The sequence below is a fragment of the Suillus paluster genome (assembly GCF_016628075.1).
Source record: "Suillus paluster strain FC165 chromosome Unknown EDB91scaffold_5, whole genome shotgun sequence".
Lineage (NCBI taxonomy): Eukaryota > Fungi > Basidiomycota > Agaricomycetes > Boletales > Suillaceae > Suillus > Suillus paluster.
In genome coordinates this window covers 399,140-418,292 of record NW_024537565.1, presented here as the reverse complement: position 1 = coordinate 418,292, position 19,153 = coordinate 399,140, and the positions used below count along the sequence as shown (strand labels likewise).

Here is a 19,153-nt window from a genome sequence, read left to right as displayed (position 1 = left end):
GTTTAGGGGTTTTGGCTTATATAAGCGTCCCATTTTGTTGGCGGGGATTGCCCACCACCATTGCTCCTAAGTGTCACTAGCGGGAGTGAATAACGCCGTCAAACTTAGACTCCCTTGCGGCCTTTACATGACACTACCCCCCCGTAGCCCCGCGAGTCGAAGAAGGAAGTCTTATGTGACTCGGAAATTCCCTCTGCGCCTACAGGCTATGGTCCAGGGTTCAGCGGTCGTTGAAATGTCAGTGCAAGAAATCTACCGTTTCTTCTGCTTGCCCTGCGATCTTAAGTCTGGCTGTATTGTGAACTTGAGACTGTTCTAGAATTACCTGTCATCAGATTGGACGCAGAAGTTGAACATGGGCAAGCGAAGCTATGGCAGACTCACCAACACTGAGCGTCACGCTTCTTGGTGCAGGCCAAGAGGTGGGAAGATCATACCGCGTGCTGCAGTATAGAGGGAAAACCATCGTCTGTGACACAGATGAACTTGATTAGAGCACGGTAGATGCGATTTTAATCACTCAGTGCGCGACACATCTCAAACATCCATTTTGACAACTCAATTCAATCTTCAGCTTCCACCTCGATCATGCTGCTGCTCTGACCTATATCATGGAAAAGGCAGGCTATATTTTATTCACAACGGACCTTAGGCTTGACGTTATAACAGACTAACTTCAGGGATGGCCGCAAGGGTAAGGTGTACATGACGCATCCTATGAAAGCTGTGCACAAATTTATGCTGCAGGATTTTGTTCGAATGAGGTGTGTTCAGAGCACTGATATGAAAGATAGCTGAATTAATACACAATGACAGTTCGTCGTCTTCCGATGCTCTATTCACTCCCCTCGAAATGTCCATGTCGCTGTCGTCAATTATTCCGGTCTCTGCCCACCAGTTGATAACACCTTGTCCTGGAGTTTTATTCACTCCTTATCATGCAGGCCATGTATTGGGTGCATGCATGTTTCTCATCGATATAGCCGGCCTCAAGATTTTGTACACAGGGGACTATTCTCGCGAAGAAGACCGACATCTTGTCAAAGCAGAAGTTCCACCTGTCCGACCGGATGTCCTCATTGTCGAAAGTACATATGGCGTTCAGAGCTTAGAGGGTCGCGATGATAAGGAATTGCACTTTACAAGTCTCATTCACTCAATTATTAGGCGTGGAGGACACGTCCTTCTACCCACTTTTGCTCTCGGACGAGCTCAGGAACTTCTCCTTATCCTCGATGAATATTGGAAGAAGCACCCAGACCTGCACAACGTGCCCATTTATTACGCTTCTAATCTGGCGCGTAAATGCATGGCTGTATATCAGACGTACATACATACAATGAACTCGAACATTCGCTCGCGGTTCGCGAAGCGAGACAACCCATTTGTCTTCAAGTGCGTGGCCCATCACGTCCTCGGAGGACCATCCTGCTACCTCTGTAATAGGCATATTTCTAATCTTCCACAACCACGCGGTTGGGAACGAAAATCGCGGAGGGTCCCCCGAGTGTCGTGCTGGCAAGTCCAGGTTTTCTTCAAACTGGGCCTAGTAATGAGTAATATCAATCGAAGGTAGCGCGAGCCAAAGGAAGAACGGGGTTCGGTATTATTATACCTCAGAAAATAGTGGTCTTTCAATGGTTGAATTGTTCTGGACCCACGCCCGCAACAGTTTCAATCAAGGAAACCGTAATGCAGTAAGACAGCATCGCTTTGAAACTATGGGAGACCTTCCAGAAGACCCTTCACACCATTTGTCCCAACGATCCTTTCCAACCTGAACTTGTCATACTTGGAATAAATGACTCTTGACACTACATCAGAAGCCTCCACCTCGTCGTCGAGGAATGGGAAAGAAAGGAATTCGGAGAAGAATTGAGGGTGTTCCGGAGGACCGTAGAAAATGAGATTGCGGATGCCTCTGATTTTGTATCTGTAGATGCCCAAACTGTATAGACCAAAATTTACAAATGTAGAATGACATACCTGCGGTAGAAATGGAAACGCTCGCTGACGAGCAAAAATGCCTTTTTGTCGGAGAAAAAGGTTTGTCGCGCTCGAGAAATATCCTGATTAGTGGAGTACCTACACGTGGTTAGCTGACGTCTCAGATGTTGGTTTCTATGTAGAGCTCACTCAGAGAGTACGGTGAAGCTCACGGAAGTCTGCTTCCGGAAGTAGTTGTGCACGCGAATGAAATCGAATGACGAAGGTATGAAGATTACTGTGTTGGCACTCTGTACCGCGGATTTAAGCACCCTTGGTAGTAGCTTAACACGATGTAAGATGAGAGAAGTCAAGGTTAGAGCTGCAGAGGTTACCTGAGTGGTGAAATAAGCGAATCGCTTTTCGGGTTCGTCCTTGGGGTTTGCACAGTCGAAAGGAATAAATGTCTTTTCATCATTAATGTAAGAACTCTTGGGTCAATTAGGAAGGCGCTTACTTGATCGATAGACTCTGGAACCTGTATGGCAGGCCATATTTTTTCGACTCTGACCTTCCCCGCAGTATTTTTGAGGGTGTTATTAAATAACGCTCTCATTTCTGGCGCCTCGAACGGTGATAAGAGGATAGACTGTCGAAGGTACGCAGAACTTGCTGAGACTAAGCATGATGCACAAGAGATTGCCAAGAAGAAACCTACTGGCCGTCTAAATACCATGGCTTGATACGCGAGAAGTCCGCGTCATGCGAGTCTTTCGGCAGGTTGTTCATGTTCGAAAGGACAAACTAACATGCATGCAATCAAGAAAAGAGAATTAAGACGAAATATAACATGGGCATACCTGGACATGCTCCCAATTTTGCATTGCTAGTGCGTTCATTTGGTCAATCACCAATATTTCGACCGATGACAAAAAATCTGCGCTTCTGATGGGAAGTTACAATCGACTTTTGCATGGCTTGCAACAATAGACGCACTTTTCCTTCTCGATTGACATCCTCAAACCGAGCGGACTTGCAAGAATAAGATCACAGCCGTAAAAGTCAGCGAACAGTTTGACACTTTTCCTTGTGAGTTTAATTCCAACTCTGAAATTATCGTCGACATTGCCCTTGAAAGTCTCGGCATGATCTCGAGGGTATGTCCCTGGTTCTGCAACAGCCAGCTTATCGACTGCATCAGGTGGAAGACCGTACTCAGACAGGAAACGGGAGTGGTTTTCTATTTGATATGCCGGAGATGGCGTATATGCGGTAAATGCATCGAGCCAAGCGAGTGCCGATGAGCGAAACGGGAGAAGAACGAGTACGGAGGGTCGGGTGAAACCTTGATCTTGAACGTCCTCTGGAGGCGAAACTGATGCTGCCTTCGCATGTGCGAGACGTTCGTTGTTCTTCAGAACTCGTCTTCGCTTTCTGCAATTTTCTATGAACATGGTGAAGTCTAGGGATGGAGAGGAACAAACTTTGTGATGTGATCCAACGCGTGCAATGCAATGACCTCGCGTATATATCGGTGGTCATCGAGAGAAAGCGCAGGATAATATACATCAAGGTGTGCGGACAGGATCGAGAGCAGGTCATCTTGTACCTGCCTTTGATCTGAAAACGTACAGATATCAATATCATGGCAAGCTTCACGCCGATAAGCGTACCTGGCGACTGCTTGGATTGTCGCGCCGAAAATGAACTCCTTAGACGCTCTAGTATCTGAGAGATTATGTCAATATAGTGTGATATACTACAGGATTCAACACACTGCTGTCTTTTTGGCCAGTTTTTTTGAAGGAGGGGTAGTGTCTGGGTCTCGTAAACTAAATACTGTTGATAGTTTGCCGACTTTCTCCCTCGAAGACGTCCAGCGTCGTTGATCCACAGGAACTTCTTGATACATCTGATACAAGATCGGTATTTGGTCCGTAGTGCTGTTCATATGGTGCAGTGGTATCTGACGTATTGCGTTGGAGCACATCTCTCAGGACCATCCTGATAACATACCTTGTATATCTTCATTGTCTTCGGTACCTCCAATAGCCTCGTCATCTGCGCTATTGTTAGTTTTGTCTTGCAATATCGAGGGGCCTGGAGCCAACGCAATATCTTCTGCAAGCTTAACCGTCTTCCGCTTGTTCAACTTCTCGGGTGCTGGCGAATCCTCCTCCCGTATTCTCTTCTTGCTTTTCAGAGCAGAGAACATTGAGTAGCGTCAGGAGACGAGTCGTCGGGGGTGTTTATATTCTCGCCGAGGTCCATGATGAAGTGATTTTGAGTCTTGACACTGACAGTCTGACACGGATGGATGGTCAGAGCTTGAAAAAACACGGTCACATGACTGATCATGAGACCACGACGCGCTGTAGAGCCGGTCCAAATGCGAGCATTTCTGCGATTCTGCGCAACGCAAAACACTTACGTTTTTCTTCATCATTATTTTATCACCAAAGAAGATTACTTACTCGCCTCATGGTCGTAGAAAGGATAAGCACGATTCTCGTAACGAGCCTCGTGTGCACTGCAAATGGTTATTCAGTACCTCCGAGTCCGATTAGGCCCGAACGAGTATCGTACTCGCATGCCTTAGTTTCTCGTCATCGACGACGGCAGGCGTCAATTTCAATGTGTTAACCGAGAGCGTACCAACAGTACTAGGCTTCACCTGTTGACCTCTGGCGACATTACAGTCTGTATAGCGGTACAAGCCGTGACACTTTCCACCTCCAGCCTGGGTTGCGGCAATGGCGTCGACGTTAGCTTCCTTCTGAATTTAAGTAATCGGCATGCCGCTCGCTCTCGTAAATGAGCTTGGAATCTTCATTACGCTTATCGGCATTCATCTTTCCCGACATCGCGAGACTCGGTTCAGTTCAAATTAACTAAGGAATTCGAGCGGGAACGGCACGCCTATAAAGTCCAGAAGATGTGCTTTCCTGTGTCTCTGTTATCTGATAAGACTATGTCTACTCTTCCCTTCGAGCTGGAGCAAGATATTTTTGAAATCGCTGCCACCAGTGACCGTTGGTCAGCCTTGAGTCTGGCTTTGGTCGCTCGACGAGTACGGTTCTGGTGAGTCGGTGCTCTATGAAACGAAGAGGAACATTTTTGTTATTTTTTTCTACCACAGGGTAGAACCTACCATTTACAAGTGCGTCGCACTCAAATATGACAATAGCGAATCAGCAAGAGTTTTGGAGGGATTTATTTCTGCCCTCAAAACCAAGCCCGCCACATTTTTTGCTAGATATGTCAAGACACTTCTCCTCTCTGACATTCCGACGTGTCACGTTATGGAGATCCTCGCAGTCTGCACTGGCCTAACAGATCTTAGAGTCTGGCCACATACTCCGTCACCCATCGCCCACTTCGTCGTCACCACCTCCATCCGCCCCACTCATCTGTCTTTTTCTGCCGAGCACGTTGCTGCACACCGCCGCGCTCCCGACTTTGCGCTCCCATTTTACCAAGAGGTCACGCATCTGGAGCTGCATGATACCTGGGGGCAGTTAATGACCTGGGCACCAAACTTTGCAATGCTCCCGCAGCTGACACACCTCGCTCTCGTGTTCGGTTTCCCATTCTCGTGCGGCTCTATAGTTAACTATGTCCTAAATGCCATATTGGCAAATTGCAGCAAGCTGAAGGTCTGCGTACTTCGTTGCATGCTCAGCGAGGATGAACTTCGGTTTGGGCAAGGTGCAGCGATTGCCCAGTCCATCACAGATCCCCGTGTTGTGGTCGTGCCATGGCGCCGCTCACAGACGAGGTGGGCGGGTGGTTTGTGGAATGAGAACGCAGATTTGTGGAACCGAGCTGAGGTCATCATGAACACACGATGATGTGATAGAAGAGGTCGGCCCATGGCGCCAATCTCAGCATTTCAGAATAATACGTTTTCATCCTGTAGTGCTGGTAGGATGAAGATGCCAAAGGACACCATTTATGTACCTACAGTATATTATGACAACTATACACCGCTATACGTTACTGTAATATTTGTACTGTTGACATAGAGACTATACGGGAATTGTATAGAAATTGGATGAAGACGGTACTTAAATTCCTCGACGTCGCAAGCCAAGAACTGTAGTACCACACACCATATACCATCGACCTACCTTGGAGTTGGTTGAGTGTAACTAGTTCGAAAACAATGCTGTACGTCCTGCTCACTATACCATCTGATGGCAGGGGCAGGAAATACTTATTATTCACAGCTGTTTGCATATAAGGATGATGGAAATTCATATCCAATTTTACATCACCCATATATCCAACCATGAGCTGCAATGCCGTCCACAACAGGATATGGCTCTCTGTGAAGTAAATACTCGGATGTAAACTGCTGTAAATATTATCCGATGCGGTTGGGTGACCCCTGGCACGACCATTATTTACAATCCGAATCCTCTACGGGGGATAGTAGACGTTTTGGAGCTAGTAAGTACCGACGATCTGGATGAAACAGATCCGGGAGTTTCCAACTCGTCGACGCGATTGGACCTCGATTAAGTATGATATATCGGTCATAGTAATGTTTGATGCTGATCGACGCAGTGAGAAGAAGCTGCGGTTAGACATACTGCATGCCTCCAAGCTTAGCTTGATAGTTTGTGTACTGCAAAGAATCTGATCAAGTTCAAGATGCTAGCGCGTTGAAATTGATTGGCGCCACTGCAGTGCACGTGCTTCGCGGAGTCCTAATTCGCGACGCGTGCTGACCGCGTCGCGTTTTGTCCGGTCGAAGTGCTCAGGGTGCCTCAGGTGCAAAGGTCTGTTTAGGGCTCCTTATTTCCAAATCGTTGTTCTTGCGCCTGTATTCATTGACATCCTTATAATTCCGTTACGCTATAAGCCAAACGAGCAAGTTTGACCTCGAGGGTCAGACTTTCCGACATTCTTCAGCAGCAGCATGCGAGTTCTCTGTGTAGCAGAGAAGCCTTCCATCGCTCGGTCAATCAGCTCAATTCTCTCTGGTGGTCGTCTGGAAACAGTGAGTTGGACCTTTCTGCGTCCTACCATTCTTAAATCCATACGGTCCACTCCCAGCGTGCAACGTCCAATAGATTCATCAAGAACTTCGATTTTGATTATCCACAGACCCAGTCACATTTTACAGTAACCTCCGTCTCTGGCCATTTGCTAGCTCACGACTTCCCGGACGAGTATAGGCAGTGGAATGCTTGTGACCCTATCACGCTGTTCGATGCACCTATTCAGACCACTGTACCCGCAGACAGCAAGAGTATCGAGCGCAATCTCTTGACTGAAGCACGTTCAGCAGATACCCTTATGATCTGGACAGATTGTGATCGCGAGGGAGAAAACATTGGGAGCGAGATTGTCAAGGTATGCAGGAAATCGCGCCCACAAATCGTTGTGAAGAGGGCTAGGTTTAGTGCTATCATTCCTCAGTGCGTCCCCGATAATTGGCCAGAGTTTTTCACTAACAGAGGTTCGTGGTAACAGACAAATTCATCGTGCTGCTCAGCACCCCGTCGAGCTTGACATGGCCCAGGCCCATGCTGTCGAAGCGCGCATCTTCCTTGACCTAAGAATAGGCGCTGCATTTACGCGTATGCAAACTCTTACATTGCAGACGCGGCTCGCCCAGTTTCGTGAAAAAAGAGAAGTCGTTTCGTATGGTTCGTCCATCACTGAGCCACTCGTTTTCAAATGTCACATTTCTGAGAGCAGGTCCTTGTCAATTTCCGACCCTCGGGTTTGTCGTCCAAAGATACAATCAAGTCAAGTCCTTCGTGCCTGAAGACTTCTGGTACATACACCTTTCTGTGGATCGTGATGACATGAAGGTCGACTTTAACTGGAAAAGAGGGCACTTATTTGAAAACGATATTGTTGCTGAGATATATGAGGAGGTTTCGCAGAGTCCCACTGCCAGAGTGGTGAAGGTGACACAGAAGGATGTGAAAAAATAGTGAGTTTTGTTTCTTAGTCGGTTGAATTGCACTAGACCGGGTTGAACATCTTAGCAAACCACTCCCGCTAACCACCGTAGAGCTGCAGAAGGCTGGATCCAGACTGTTAAGGCTAGCTCCAAAAAAGGTCCTCGATGTGAGCTGAATCAACATTGAGACGCTCCTATTTTTCCACCTGACTGGTCATACTCATCCAGATCGCGGAGAAGCTTTACCAACAAGGCTTCTTGTCCTACCCACGCACTGAAACAGACCAGTATGATCCTCAATTCAATTTCATGACACTCATCGAAAAGCAAACCGCCGATCCTGCTTGGGGAGGATTTGCTACTGGGTAGGCTTCCCAACATTTTTGCGCGCACTATACTTACACCACGCCTCCAGTCTGCATCAAGGCAATTTCAATGCTCCAAGGCGGGGCAAAAACAACGACAAGGCCCATCCGCCCATCCACCCCACTGCTCATGCAGGGAACCTTGCTGGTGACGAGAAGAAGGTCTACGAGTTCATCACCCGGCGCTTTCTTGCAAGTTGTAGCAAGGATGCAGAAGGCAAAGAAACAATTGTGCAAGTGGATTATGGTGGTGAAGAGTTTAATGCGACCGGTTAGTACCTCTGCTGTGACCATAACATGTGCTCATGCCGTTGCAGGATTGATTGTTCTTCAGAGAAACTACCTTGAAGTATACCCATACGACAAGTGGTCGGCAAAGGAGATACCGAACTTCGAGGAAGGCGAGGAGTTCGTTCCTACGGTATGTGAAGTCAAAGACGGTCAAACTTCGTCGCCGTCACTCCTCACCGAGGCGGACTTGGTCACCCTCATGGACAAGAACGGCATCGGTGTGTTTCCGCACGTATCGTTGTTGTTAGATCCATTCTGATTATCTGTCATTCTGCAGGCACTGATGCTACGATTGCTCAGCACATCCAGACGATTATCGACCGCGAGTATGTCATCGAACGCATGGACGGTGCAACAAAGCATCTTATGCCCTCGACACTCGGCATCGGGCTTATAGAAGGATACAATGAAATTGGGTTTGAGAGAAGCTTATCGAAGCCGCAGCTCAGGCGCGAAACCGAACGCGGCATGGTTCGAGTTTGCGAAGGCACGAAGTCCAAAGCAGAGATGCTCACCGAGAGCATCGAACAGTACAGGGAGATGTATGTTCTGGCAAAGAGAGAGTTCGATAAGGTTGTTTCTGTAGGTTGTCTCACTACCTCACTGCTGTCGTCTCGTTCATACTGCATTTTAGAGCGTGCGAAGGTATATTGAACGCAACGCAGGTGCAAATCAGGGCGGTGCAGGCGGCAACGGCGGGGGCGGGGGAAGGGGCAGAGGTGCGGGAAGAGGTGCGGGAAGGGGTGCGGGAAGGGGTGCGGGAAGGGGTGCGGGAGGGGGTGCGGGAAGGGGTGCTGGTCGAGGAAACGATAATGATGATGACGACGACAATGGAGGACTCCCACAAGGAGGTGCAGGTCGTGGCCGCGGCCGAGGACGCGGACGGGGTGCTGCAGCCCCAATACCCAGAGGGCGTGGACGAGGCGCTGCCAGGGCAGCTCTGCCGCCACCTTCCAACGACATTGATGGTATGCAAAATTATGTTATGAGGGATGAAAGTTGATATGATTCTCTAGACTTGGATGATGATATGCTCCCACCTCCCCCATCACCTCGAAGCCGATCACGGGCATCCAATGTAGTATCGAAACCTAGCGCTCCTGTTTCGCGGACAACTTCTTCTGGAAGTAAACCCTCATCGTCGCGGGTGAATGCCCCGGCAGCCGCCCCACGATCCAATCCGTTGCCTTCCTCAAGCACGACGCCCGAATGTGAATGTGGTGTTCCATCTCAGCGCAAAATAGTCACGCAGAAGTCAGCCCGTGAAGGTAAAGAGTTCTATGCTTGCGGGGTCGGTGATGGCTGCGGGTTCTTCAAATGGTGTGAAGATGGACCGGTCGGTTTGCCTGCAAATCCGGTTCCCCTCGTCTCCGTTCCTCTCATCCCAGCAAAGCGCGCATTGGCTAGCGAACGTTCGGTGAGTTCATGTTTTGTATCGCGTCGTGTTTCATACAAAGCCTTGTGAGCTTAACCAGGTCGACGCTCTTGCACGTCAATGCCAATGTCGTGAAGACGCAGCACGGCGCACCGTCACTAAGGAGGGACCAAATAAAGGACGAATATTCTGGGGATGTCCCAAAGGAAAGGACGATGGGTGTGGATTCTTCGAGTGGGACGATGAACCTTCCAAACCTCAGAGCGCTGCTGCTCCACGCCCCATGTCGTTCCGATCGGGAAGCCAAAATGATCCAACTTCCAGTAGCGGAAAGTGCTTCAAGGTTCGTGTGTGCGTGTAACCACAAGGTCTTGAGAAACTAAGCTTCCATGTAGTGTGATCAAGTAGGCCATTGGGCGTCTGGTGAGCATCATTACATGGCGTTGGCAGGGGACACTAATCAAATTTAGCGTGTCCAAATGGTGACGTGGCTGGTCGCTCGAAACCGGCGTCAAAGGCAGGAGGATCAGCGTCCAGTGATACGTGCTTCAAGTGTGGACAGACAGGGCATTGGACTTCTGGTATGGTGCTGTATCTCTACATAGATGCCCCATTCACTCATGATATGATAGAATGTCCTGATAATGGTGGACCTGGTCCATCGAAGCGCGCGAAACCTACTTCAAGAAGTGCGAAGTCTTCCACTTCCCGAGGAAGAGGTGGGAAGAGAGGTGGGAAGAAAGGGGCCTTCAAGACAAAAGGAGGGACGTTTGGCGCTCCAGATGATTTCTGAGGCAGTTGGAAAATACCGCTCGGAATGGAACCAACTTTACTGTGTTGCTCTTTTAGATTTGCCATTGACTGTACTCAGACTCCAAGCCAGCGGCGAGTCACTCCGACAATATACAGTCTCGACAGTAACATGTCTATCCTTACATAATGTTTAGTTATGCCTTCTCAGGTGTTGCAGCTGCTGGGGGCTCGACCTCCATCCTGTGGTAGATGTCAACACCGGCGAGAGGTGCATTAGTCATCATGGGTACTCACAGAGTCTTATCCTCGTCCGTGTGGTCGGTGACGCGAAGGTACACCATGGGTGCAGAGAAGACCATGCCAGCGACCATCAGGCACCAGGTCGACAGGAAGATGTTCATGTATCTAAAGTGCTGGTCCAGCGGCGGCTTGTTCACAGATGAATAATGAACTCACGAGATTCCAACGGCATCGGCACGGTAAATGCCTGCTGCACCCGCCGATTGCAAGGACTTGTCTACATGGTTTTGGTCAGCATCAAACTCGAACTTTCATTTCAAGGCTAATACGCACAGAAGCCAGTGAACACGGCCAGCTTAGCAGGGTCGTTCGACATCGCGCCCATCAGCCAGTATGCATACGTCTGCCACATTGAATCAAGGAAGCCATGGAATATCATAAGCCAGACATGGGGAACGTAATTTTCGTCCATGATGTCGATCTTGTAAGCATCCTTCGCGCCCGTTTCAGCGCGAATATATGTCCTAGGGGACGCTTCCATTGTAAATTGGGGCATGTAGTACGGCAAGATGACCTACTTCTGGTAGAAATACGCCCAGACATGGGCAACGAAAACCATGAAGAATACAAGGGTCCAACCGTAAAAGGCACGGACTCTACGTCGGACCGTCTTCTGGTCAAGGATAAAGTAACCTATCAAGACGGATCCGAAGATCTGCGCTGTCCAGGACATGACGTTGTTGAGGCTCCGTGCACGAATGGTAAATATTGCGCCGTTGTAATCATTGTATTCTGCGCAATATATCAGCAACCGCGCTAATGCCAGGCACAATACGAACCCCAGGCATAGCAGAAATTACTGGCGAGGAACATCGGGAAGAGGAGGATAATCCAAGGGTCGGTCTTCAGGGCCACGTACAGGCTGAACAGCTCCGTCTTCCAAGATGTGTGGCTGACCTGATTCACGCGAGTCCCGTCCGTACGAATCATATTGTCTGGGTTTGCCATCAACAGCGGGAGAAATACACCGATGAGGGTCACAATTAGGAAGATAACCTCAGGAGGTGTCAGTCTAATGGCAGGGGACAATCGAATGACATACATATGTGCCAGTGCTAACTGAGAATATCAAAATTGGTCAGTTAGTACGCCGTCAGGCTATAACCATGGTGTGCCCTATCCCTTACCACTGTTGGCCTGACGGTGGAAAATATGAGCACGTCTTCCCATTCACAAACGTCACGAGTATCACGCACCGTATTGTTGAAATTGGTTCCAAATGATACAGCAGAACCCAGAACCCCTCCAAGACTCATAATGGACCAACTGATAGATACGAACATGCCCTTCTGAGCCTCAGTAGGGTACGCCATCATCAAAGAACCCTGAGCGGTCCAAAGCAAAGCTGCACAGATACCAAGGATGGCACCGGCCGCTTCAACGAAAGCACTCGCACCTGCCCCAGGATGAATGCTGACAGCACTGAAGTGCAAGGTTTCAGTAAAATAACAAGGTCGATTAATAAGTCATCTTACAGGAACGAAGCAATGTACAACGAGTAGCCCCAAGTTCCAAGCATCAGCGTCCGCCGAGGACCAAGGAAATTGTTGATAGAACTGCAACGGCATTAGTCGTCATAGGTCAACGCGACGACCTTGGATTACCCAGAAAACAACCCAAAAAACACAAAAGTCGAGTACAAAATCGCGCTAGCGTTGGCCTGGACCGTGCCATTGACTTGGCCTCCGCCACCGAGACCAGTGAGCGCAAGGAACATACCGGGGCACATGAAACACACGAGTCCCAGCATCGACACCTGGGTGACGGGGTGGTAGTAATGTCTCCTCCATCCCGTCGGACGGTCAAAGACCTCTGCATGCGCCCGAGACATGGTAGTTAGAAGATACAGTGGACAAGAAGGAACGAATTTCTTTCTTCTTTCCTTCTATACGGTCTGCCTAGGGGATAAGATGGTATGCGGATTCTGCGAGCCGCAAAGATGAATGGTGCGTAATAGTTCGACCGACAGGAGAGACGGTCGTGTCAAGATTATGATCATGACAAGAATTTGAAGTTCGCCGCCCGGCGGCGGTGACTGTTTGCAGTAAAATGTACCTCTCTGAGTCGAATCATTATTCATGAATCACATGGAGCGATATTGATGTAATATTTGTCAGTGGAACGGAAGGGGCTACCCTGATCTGTGAATGGATGACCGGTTCGCGTTATCCACTGCAGCTGCCGGAAGTTCGATCCTTTACATGATTCACATTCTGCTCAGGTGTCAACTCCTGTATGACCGTGTGATTGGTGACGAGAAGGTACACTATTGGTGCAGCGAAATCATGCCAGCGAAGGCGCTACATCGACAGGAAGGTGTTCGTGTATTTGAAGTACCGGTACAGCGGCTTGTTCACATAGAGGCACGATAAACTCACGATTCCAGCACACCAGACGCACCCGCCGATTTCACGGACTTATCTGCATGGTTCTTGATCAGAATCACTCAGCCACGTGGATCGAACTTCATTACAAGGTCAATATGCGCAGAAGTCAGTGAGCACAGGATAGCTGAAAGTGAAATGGAACGAAGGCCTGTGTGACAGAACTGCGCCCAGTGTTTGCCGAATGTGTGCTACATAGCGCAAAAGTCTTGCAAAGAACACTCCCTTTGTCTCTTTCCACTATAAAGATTGAGGTCTGTTGAGCGAATCAGTCACCATTCGGTCCTTGATAAGGTGGACTTACCCCTCACTCTAGTTCACGACTTTCTTGAAAGCCTCATAGCAAGATATAATAACAGCCCCATTATCCGACAGCTCATGCCTTCACTCCAACGGCGATCAGGTCTTGGGATATCAGGGATGTGTGCATAGACGGTGGTTGGTGCCTCGACCCTCCTGCAACAGTGGTGAGGAGTGCGGCTGTAACCTCAACTTTGTAAAAAGAAAGGGGAAAAATTGGTGCGGTGCCCTTCATAGTGATTCCGGCCACGACCGGAATCAAGGGGACGCTGACCGAGGGTTTGTTGGCGAGTCTGATTATTTGTAGCGAAAGCAGCGATGGGCCCATCTGCAATGAGCTGCGGTTCGGCATCTGAGATCTGAACTGTCCATGTATCGCTTGTCTTCCTGCACAAGAAGCAAGGTTTCGTTTTCGTCGATGATGCACACTCCGTTTTGGCTTGCCTATTTTCGTACTATTTTCAGCACAAATGACGAGAAGAGTCCTTCATTGTCCTTAAAACCCTTCCTCTCCGCGTAGCCCAGTGCAAGTGACAGAAGTACGGCAAAGCCATTGACAGCAGATTCCTCTGCTAGTGCAGGAGACATAGAGAGGTCCGTGGTACGAAGAAGCTCGTAAACGCTATCGTCGTTGGGCTCTGAAGCCTTGAGGATATCTGGACTAACGGCACTAAGCTGGGGATTGTTGAAAAAGGTGGCAGCGTCCTGGTAATAGACCGTAATGTTGTAGGCTACCAGCTCAGTTCTCGTCCTACCAGATTTGACGCTACATATAGGGGCAGCCATGCTAACGACAAAGGAATTGCCAAAGCTTGGCGATTGAAGGATTAGTGATGAATAATTAAGCCTACCCAGTCGAAAACACCACTTCAACAACAGGTGCGGGAGTGCAGTCTATCTCGGGTGAAGTTACCCAAATAATCATCAGTGATTAGTAAGCCACTTTATTTGGGGAAGTCGACAGGGGCGTGCGTCTATTCCCAGAGCTAGGGCCCGAGGCGAATAGGGGTGATGCACTCGTAGAATCGGAATCTTCAACACGGGTGAGTACTAGTCGTTTCCATGTTTCAATTCAGATCTGATTGTCTTCGAGGTGTTTTCTCACTGGTAACTTTGACCACCTGCGACGCTCTGGAGCGGCAGGTCACTGAGAGGTGTCTTGGTTTCCCATTCCTCGATGGCGAGCTGTGGCTTGGGCCATGGTGTTGATGCAGCAGGAATCCCTGCGCGGCGATGGAGGTGCAGGCTTCTTTGACATAACCTTATTCTCACCAGAACATGACGTCGAATCCGATTGCTGTAAAATACAACTCTAGTACCGTATCGTAATGTACCGCAGCTGCTATAATCGATCTGTCCGCCCTCGCGATTTGTGTGGGTTTGCCATGAACAGCGGGAGAAACACGCTGATGAGGGTCAAAATCAGAAAGCAAACTCAAAGAAGTGTCCATCTCTGCTGACAATAGATTATCGAATGACATACATATGTGCCATTGCTAACTGAAGGTGTCAAAATCCAAAATCCGGCATCTCCAGCATCAAGCTCATGCAATGGTGTGCCCCTGGCCTCTTACCGCTGTCGGGCTGACAGTGGAGATATGAGCACATCTTCTCAATCACAACCCATCACTCAACGTACTCGTGAAATTGGTACTGAATGCTACAGCAAAGCCCACAACCCCCCCCCCCCCCCCCCCGAGACTCAAGATGGGTCAACTGATAGATGAGAACATGCTTTTCTGAGCTTCGGTAGGGTATGCCATCGTCAAAGAGCCCTGAATGGTCCAAAGCAAAGCTGCACATATACCAAGGATGGCACCAGCCGCTTCAACGAAAGCACTCGCACCTGCCCCAGGATAGAATCGATTAATAAGTCATCTTACAGGAACGAGGCAGTATACAATGTGCAGCCCAAGTTCCAAGCATCAGCGTCCGCCGACGACCAAGGACATTGTCGATAGAACTGCAACGGCAACAGCGACTACCTTGTCTTAACCAGAGAATAACCTAAAAATGCAAAAATCGAGTACAATATCGCGCTAGCATTGCCCTGGACTACACCCTTGACTTGGCCACCACCACCGAGACAAGTAAGCGCAACGAACATGCCAGGGCACATGAAGCACACCGGTCCCAGCATCAAAGCCTGGGTGACAGGGTGATAATAGTATCTCCTCTATCCCGTCAAACGGTCAAAGATCTCTGCGTGGTGAGAACCGGAGTCTTCGCTGCTGCCAAGTTTGCCGACCTCTTTTTGTACCTCAGACATGACAATGGGACGGGCAGCAAAGCGGACCGCGGTGTCTTCATTATCAAGTACTCATGTGGTCAAAACGTCCATATGAATCACACACATCCATAGGCACGACGTACCTTGAAGCCTGAACTTCGAAACGGCTCAAGCAATGCTTGGAATTGAAACTTAGCGTTTGCTGAAATGTGAGTTACGTGGTCAAAATCTGTGCATAGCTCCAACATGGCTCTCCGCATTAGTAGATACGGAAGCACATCAATATGATTCCAACGATTTCATCACGATCATAGTAGGTTGTGCATCGTGGTGAAAAACAGGATTCAGGAAGTTGCAAAGCCTTGCAAGCGACTGAGGCTGAAGCAAAGGTGCCACCAGTGGTCTCAAGATGGTATGACGATACTTATGCATCTGTCCCCTCGCTGGACAATCAGACAAACGTGTGGTAGTTCGCTAGCAGACCGGATTATCAAAGGAAGATGTGACATAACCTTAGTACGTGACGGCGGGACGTACATAATTTGAAATTCGCCACTGACTATGCCGCATCGGGTACTGCTACCGCACTCGTCCCTGGCCACTGACTCCTGCAGTAAATTTCAGCTCTCCGGAATCTCATGGAATGGGCTGCCCAGTGACTATGGTGCTACAGATGTAGTATCGAAGCATGATTCAGGAAGCAGTTTACATTGGCTTGTACTCTGATACATCATGTGTGTCCGAGTTCGAGTCAGTGAAACCGAAGAGGCTTTGCAGGGTCCGTCAAGGGTTCGTGACTAGTAGGAATAATTGTACAATGCTTGGCTACCCTGACATAGTCTGACCGAGGCTAGCCGGTTTGTGATCGGGTAACGTTATTTTATGTTTGAAGTTTTCTTTTCTCTTTCGTTGACTCCTCTGGCAACTCCAGCACCAACCACACTGACCATTCACTAAAGTCAAACTCGGAGATTTATCTCGACTCTCCAGATGACAAGCCACTCATTTAACCAGTCTTTCCTTTCAATCTGTACCATATCTCAGGACAGCACAGGCTCCTTGCGCAAGGGTAGCTTTGAGACGAACTTCCATATAGAGGCAAAACAAATTGTCGAGGAGTTCAATCCGGGAGAACGAGCGCGCATTCTGCGCAAGCTCGACTGGCACCTGTTGCCATTCGTTTCGTTGTTGTACATGCTGTCATTCTTGTGAGTTGAATGTATATATTATCTAGTGTCGGTTCACATTTGCGCTGCATTCAGAGACCGGACCAATGTTGGTAAGTTGGGGCGTGTACCTCATCCTGTCTTTTCATCACCATCACTAGGAAACGCGAAAGTCGCTGGCATGTCTCAAGACCTGCATTTGACTGGCTTCAGGTACAACATCGCTGCGGCCGTCTTTTTTGTGCGTAATACTATCACTATCGTTCCACTAAATGCCGAGGTATCATCTCTAGATTCTGTACAGTTTTGCCGAGGTTCCCTCGTATGTTCAACTTAATCAAGAGTAACGTGTCCATTCTCAATGTTTGTATAGGAACATCGCGCTCAAGCTATTCAGACCATCGCGCTGGAGTACGTTAACCTGTGCTTCTTTTTTCTCATCGCCTGACGTCAATCCAGTACCAATTATCATGGTCGCATGGGGTCTTGTGATGACCCTCATGTGTCTCGTCGATTCGTTTCGATCTCTCGTCGTGTGCGTAAGGCGTACCTAAATGATGACAACGGACACACTAAACTATGCGACGGTAGAGCTCGGCTGTTCCTTGGCTTGACAGAAGCAGGACTATTCCCTGGAGTGACCTACTACATATCTCTCTGGTATCCCCGATCTGAACAGTCAAAACGAATTGCTATATTCTTTTCTGCAGCGACAATCGCAGGTAGGCAACATGTAACTAAGCACTAGCTTTATTTTTGTTTATATTTTCTTTCGTTATCAGGTGCTTTCGGCGGACTCCTTGCGTAAGTCTTTTACCTTTCCTATCAACGTTGTCGGGCTTGACCTTTTCATGCATACAGGTATGGTATCGAGCGGATGGAGGGGTAAGAAATCCATGGCCCTTTCCAGCCCACACTGATTTGTTTATTAGTATTGGAGGATTGCACGGTTGGCAATGGATCGTATGTTCGCAAATTTTCACACTGTGAGGTCACTAATTTTACGTACACTGCCAGTTCTGCTTAGAGGGCATTGGTAAGTTGCGCCAGATCTGAGGCAGTTCAAATGTTCATCCTCAATCAGCCACCCTTCTCGTGGCATGTTTCTCTTTTTTCTGCATGCATGATGTAGGTTCACGTCTTTGTTGTACCTTTCAATGAGTGATCGAAACTTCTTAGTATCCCGAAACGGCCACGTTTTTGACCTGAGCCGGAGAGAGCATACGTCATAAATATGCTCAAGCAGGATGCAGATTGTCTCGCCACTCACTACGATCTTCGATTCATTTTGCAAGCCATGAAAGACTACAAGACTTACATTCAAGTTTTCACATATATGGGGTACTCCCTGCCTCCTCTTATCTTGCATTCATGAGCTGAGTCTCTCATCAGTTTGCTTGTCCCTGTTTATGCTATCGCTCTCTTTACCCCAACCATCATCAACGAGCTCGGCTACTCGGCTACCCATGCTCAGCTGCTCTCAGTCCCACCATTTATTGCTGGCTGTATTACCACAATCCTAGTTGGAGTCTATTCTGACAAGTACAATCTTCGTGGCCCGTTCATCATAGGTGGCGCCTTGGTGTCTATTGTGGGATATATCATGCTTTATTGCGACAGACAAGCAGGCCTGTCGTATGCTGGAACTTGTCTAGCTGCTATTGGTGTCTATCCCACCATCGCAGTTGATCTCGCTTGGGCAGGCTCGAATGCAGGAGGCGACTTCAAGCGTGGAGTCGTGATAGCGATGGTCATTGGCATTGGAAACCTTGGAGGGTGCGTCATGTTATCACAAATATATGCATCGTCTGCTCAACCCTGCCTTAGTATTTGCTCCTCCTTCATTTACATCGATCCGCCACATTTCCACGTTGGGCATGGCACCATCATAGGATTCCTCTTTCTCTCGTATGCCTCTCAGTTTTCTGAACTGCAATATCAACTTACAGGTTTTATAACAGAATTTCATTGAGCCTGTTCTCTATGTGGAACTACGACCGGCTTAACAAAAAGAAACAAGCGCAATGTCTCGCGGAAGGTATTACTGACAGCAGGAGAGATGACTTCAAGGACATGGGCGATGCCAGTCCGCTGTTTAGGTGAGCTCCGTAATTTATCCGCAACCTTCGCTGATCCGAGTATG

General features: G+C 48.6%; 7 protein-coding genes across 7 annotated transcripts; 4 read left to right on the top strand and 3 right to left on the bottom strand.

Moving 5' to 3' along the window:
• The first annotated feature begins 440 nt into the window (after positions 1 to 440).
• EDB91DRAFT_602694 (beta-lactamase-like protein) lies at positions 441 to 1,854 on the top strand. Its single transcript, XM_041327841.1, has 5 exons — positions 441 to 523; positions 575 to 620; positions 670 to 764; positions 817 to 1,395; positions 1,447 to 1,854. Exons 2-5 carry the CDS (start codon positions 612 to 614, stop codon positions 1,574 to 1,576), a joined length of 813 nt encoding a protein of 270 aa, XP_041182079.1. The 5' UTR covers positions 441 to 523; positions 575 to 611; the 3' UTR covers positions 1,577 to 1,854.
• On the bottom strand, positions 1,286 to 4,536 carry EDB91DRAFT_1105029 (uncharacterized protein). Its single transcript, XM_041317407.1, has 13 exons — positions 3,943 to 4,536; positions 3,704 to 3,828; positions 3,600 to 3,654; positions 3,411 to 3,546; positions 2,923 to 3,360; positions 2,787 to 2,871; positions 2,645 to 2,730; positions 2,444 to 2,594; positions 2,322 to 2,393; positions 2,137 to 2,270; positions 1,987 to 2,085; positions 1,448 to 1,933; positions 1,286 to 1,396 (listed from the first exon to the last, which is right to left on the bottom strand). Exons 1-12 carry the CDS (start codon positions 4,139 to 4,141, stop codon positions 1,720 to 1,722), a joined length of 1,794 nt encoding a protein of 597 aa, XP_041182078.1. The 5' UTR covers positions 4,142 to 4,536; the 3' UTR covers positions 1,286 to 1,396; positions 1,448 to 1,719.
• Positions 4,537 to 4,897: 361 nt separating this feature from the next.
• On the top strand, positions 4,898 to 5,777 carry EDB91DRAFT_1045319 (uncharacterized protein; the record flags this gene model as incomplete). Its single annotated transcript, XM_041313177.1, has 2 exons — positions 4,898 to 5,007; positions 5,066 to 5,777. 2 exons carry the CDS (start codon positions 4,898 to 4,900, stop codon positions 5,775 to 5,777), a joined length of 822 nt encoding a protein of 273 aa, XP_041182077.1.
• Positions 5,778 to 6,697: 920 nt separating this feature from the next.
• EDB91DRAFT_1216608 (DNA topoisomerase) lies at positions 6,698 to 10,238 on the top strand (the record flags this gene model as incomplete). The annotated part of the gene is made up of 12 exons (XM_041320834.1): positions 6,698 to 6,931; positions 6,988 to 7,352; positions 7,408 to 7,583; positions 7,636 to 7,876; positions 7,932 to 8,013; positions 8,075 to 8,211; positions 8,262 to 8,482; positions 8,529 to 8,720; positions 8,780 to 9,084; positions 9,137 to 9,470; positions 9,666 to 9,842; positions 9,925 to 10,238. The coding sequence occupies exons 1-12, from the start codon at positions 6,851 to 6,853 to the stop codon at positions 10,236 to 10,238; spliced, it is 2,625 nt and encodes an 874-aa protein (XP_041182076.1). The 5' UTR covers positions 6,698 to 6,850.
• Positions 10,239 to 10,824: 586 nt separating this feature from the next.
• Positions 10,825 to 12,761, bottom strand: EDB91DRAFT_1243637 (MFS general substrate transporter; the record flags this gene model as incomplete). The annotated part of the gene is made up of 11 exons (XM_041322322.1): positions 10,825 to 10,870; positions 10,925 to 11,035; positions 11,087 to 11,147; positions 11,204 to 11,394; positions 11,449 to 11,662; positions 11,710 to 11,926; positions 11,973 to 11,989; positions 12,058 to 12,067; positions 12,127 to 12,352; positions 12,406 to 12,486; positions 12,535 to 12,761. The coding sequence occupies 11 exons, from the start codon at positions 12,759 to 12,761 to the stop codon at positions 10,825 to 10,827; spliced, it is 1,401 nt and encodes a 466-aa protein (XP_041182075.1).
• A 1,000-nt stretch (positions 12,762 to 13,761) lies between these two features.
• Positions 13,762 to 14,499, bottom strand: EDB91DRAFT_602610 (uncharacterized protein). The gene is made up of 2 exons (XM_041327840.1): positions 14,059 to 14,499; positions 13,762 to 14,001 (listed from the first exon to the last, which is right to left on the bottom strand). Exon 1 carries the CDS (start codon positions 14,398 to 14,400, stop codon positions 14,059 to 14,061), a length of 342 nt encoding a protein of 113 aa, XP_041182074.1. The 5' UTR covers positions 14,401 to 14,499; the 3' UTR covers positions 13,762 to 14,001.
• A 2,111-nt stretch (positions 14,500 to 16,610) lies between these two features.
• Positions 16,611 to 19,113, top strand: EDB91DRAFT_1326827 (MFS general substrate transporter; the record flags this gene model as incomplete). Its single annotated transcript, XM_041325235.1, has 17 exons — positions 16,611 to 16,633; positions 16,684 to 16,713; positions 16,776 to 17,052; positions 17,107 to 17,251; positions 17,304 to 17,332; positions 17,384 to 17,421; positions 17,470 to 17,545; positions 17,602 to 17,732; positions 17,793 to 17,814; positions 17,872 to 17,895; positions 17,943 to 17,973; positions 18,028 to 18,046; positions 18,095 to 18,138; positions 18,221 to 18,351; positions 18,403 to 18,786; positions 18,838 to 18,918; positions 18,972 to 19,113. Exons 3-17 carry the CDS (start codon positions 16,835 to 16,837, stop codon positions 19,111 to 19,113), a joined length of 1,515 nt encoding a protein of 504 aa, XP_041182073.1. The 5' UTR covers positions 16,611 to 16,633; positions 16,684 to 16,713; positions 16,776 to 16,834.
• Between the last annotated feature and the right edge of the window lie 40 nt (positions 19,114 to 19,153).

Coding starts and splice junctions, on each gene's coding strand:
- EDB91DRAFT_602694 (XM_041327841.1), top strand. Junction 765..816: donor CAGGATTTTGTTCGAATGAG/GTGTGTTCAGAG, acceptor ACACAATGACAG/TTCGTCGTCTTCCGATGCTC. Junction 1,396..1,446: donor GACAACCCATTTGTCTTCAA/GTGCGTGGCCCA, acceptor CCTCTGTAATAG/GCATATTTCTAATCTTCCAC.
- EDB91DRAFT_1105029 (XM_041317407.1), bottom strand. CDS start 4,141: ATGTTCTCTGCTCTGAAAAGCAAGAAGAGAATACGGGAGGAGGATTCG. Junction 3,829..3,942: donor AGACAATGAAGATATACAAG/GTATGTTATCAG, acceptor AGATGTATCAAG/AAGTTCCTGTGGATCAACGA. Junction 3,361..3,410: donor GCGTTGGATCACATCACAAA/GTTTGTTCCTCT, acceptor AGAAAATTGCAG/AAAGCGAAGACGAGTTCTGA.
- EDB91DRAFT_602610 (XM_041327840.1), bottom strand. CDS start 14,400: ATGGCTGCCCCTATATGTAGCGTCAAATCTGGTAGGACGAGAACTGAG.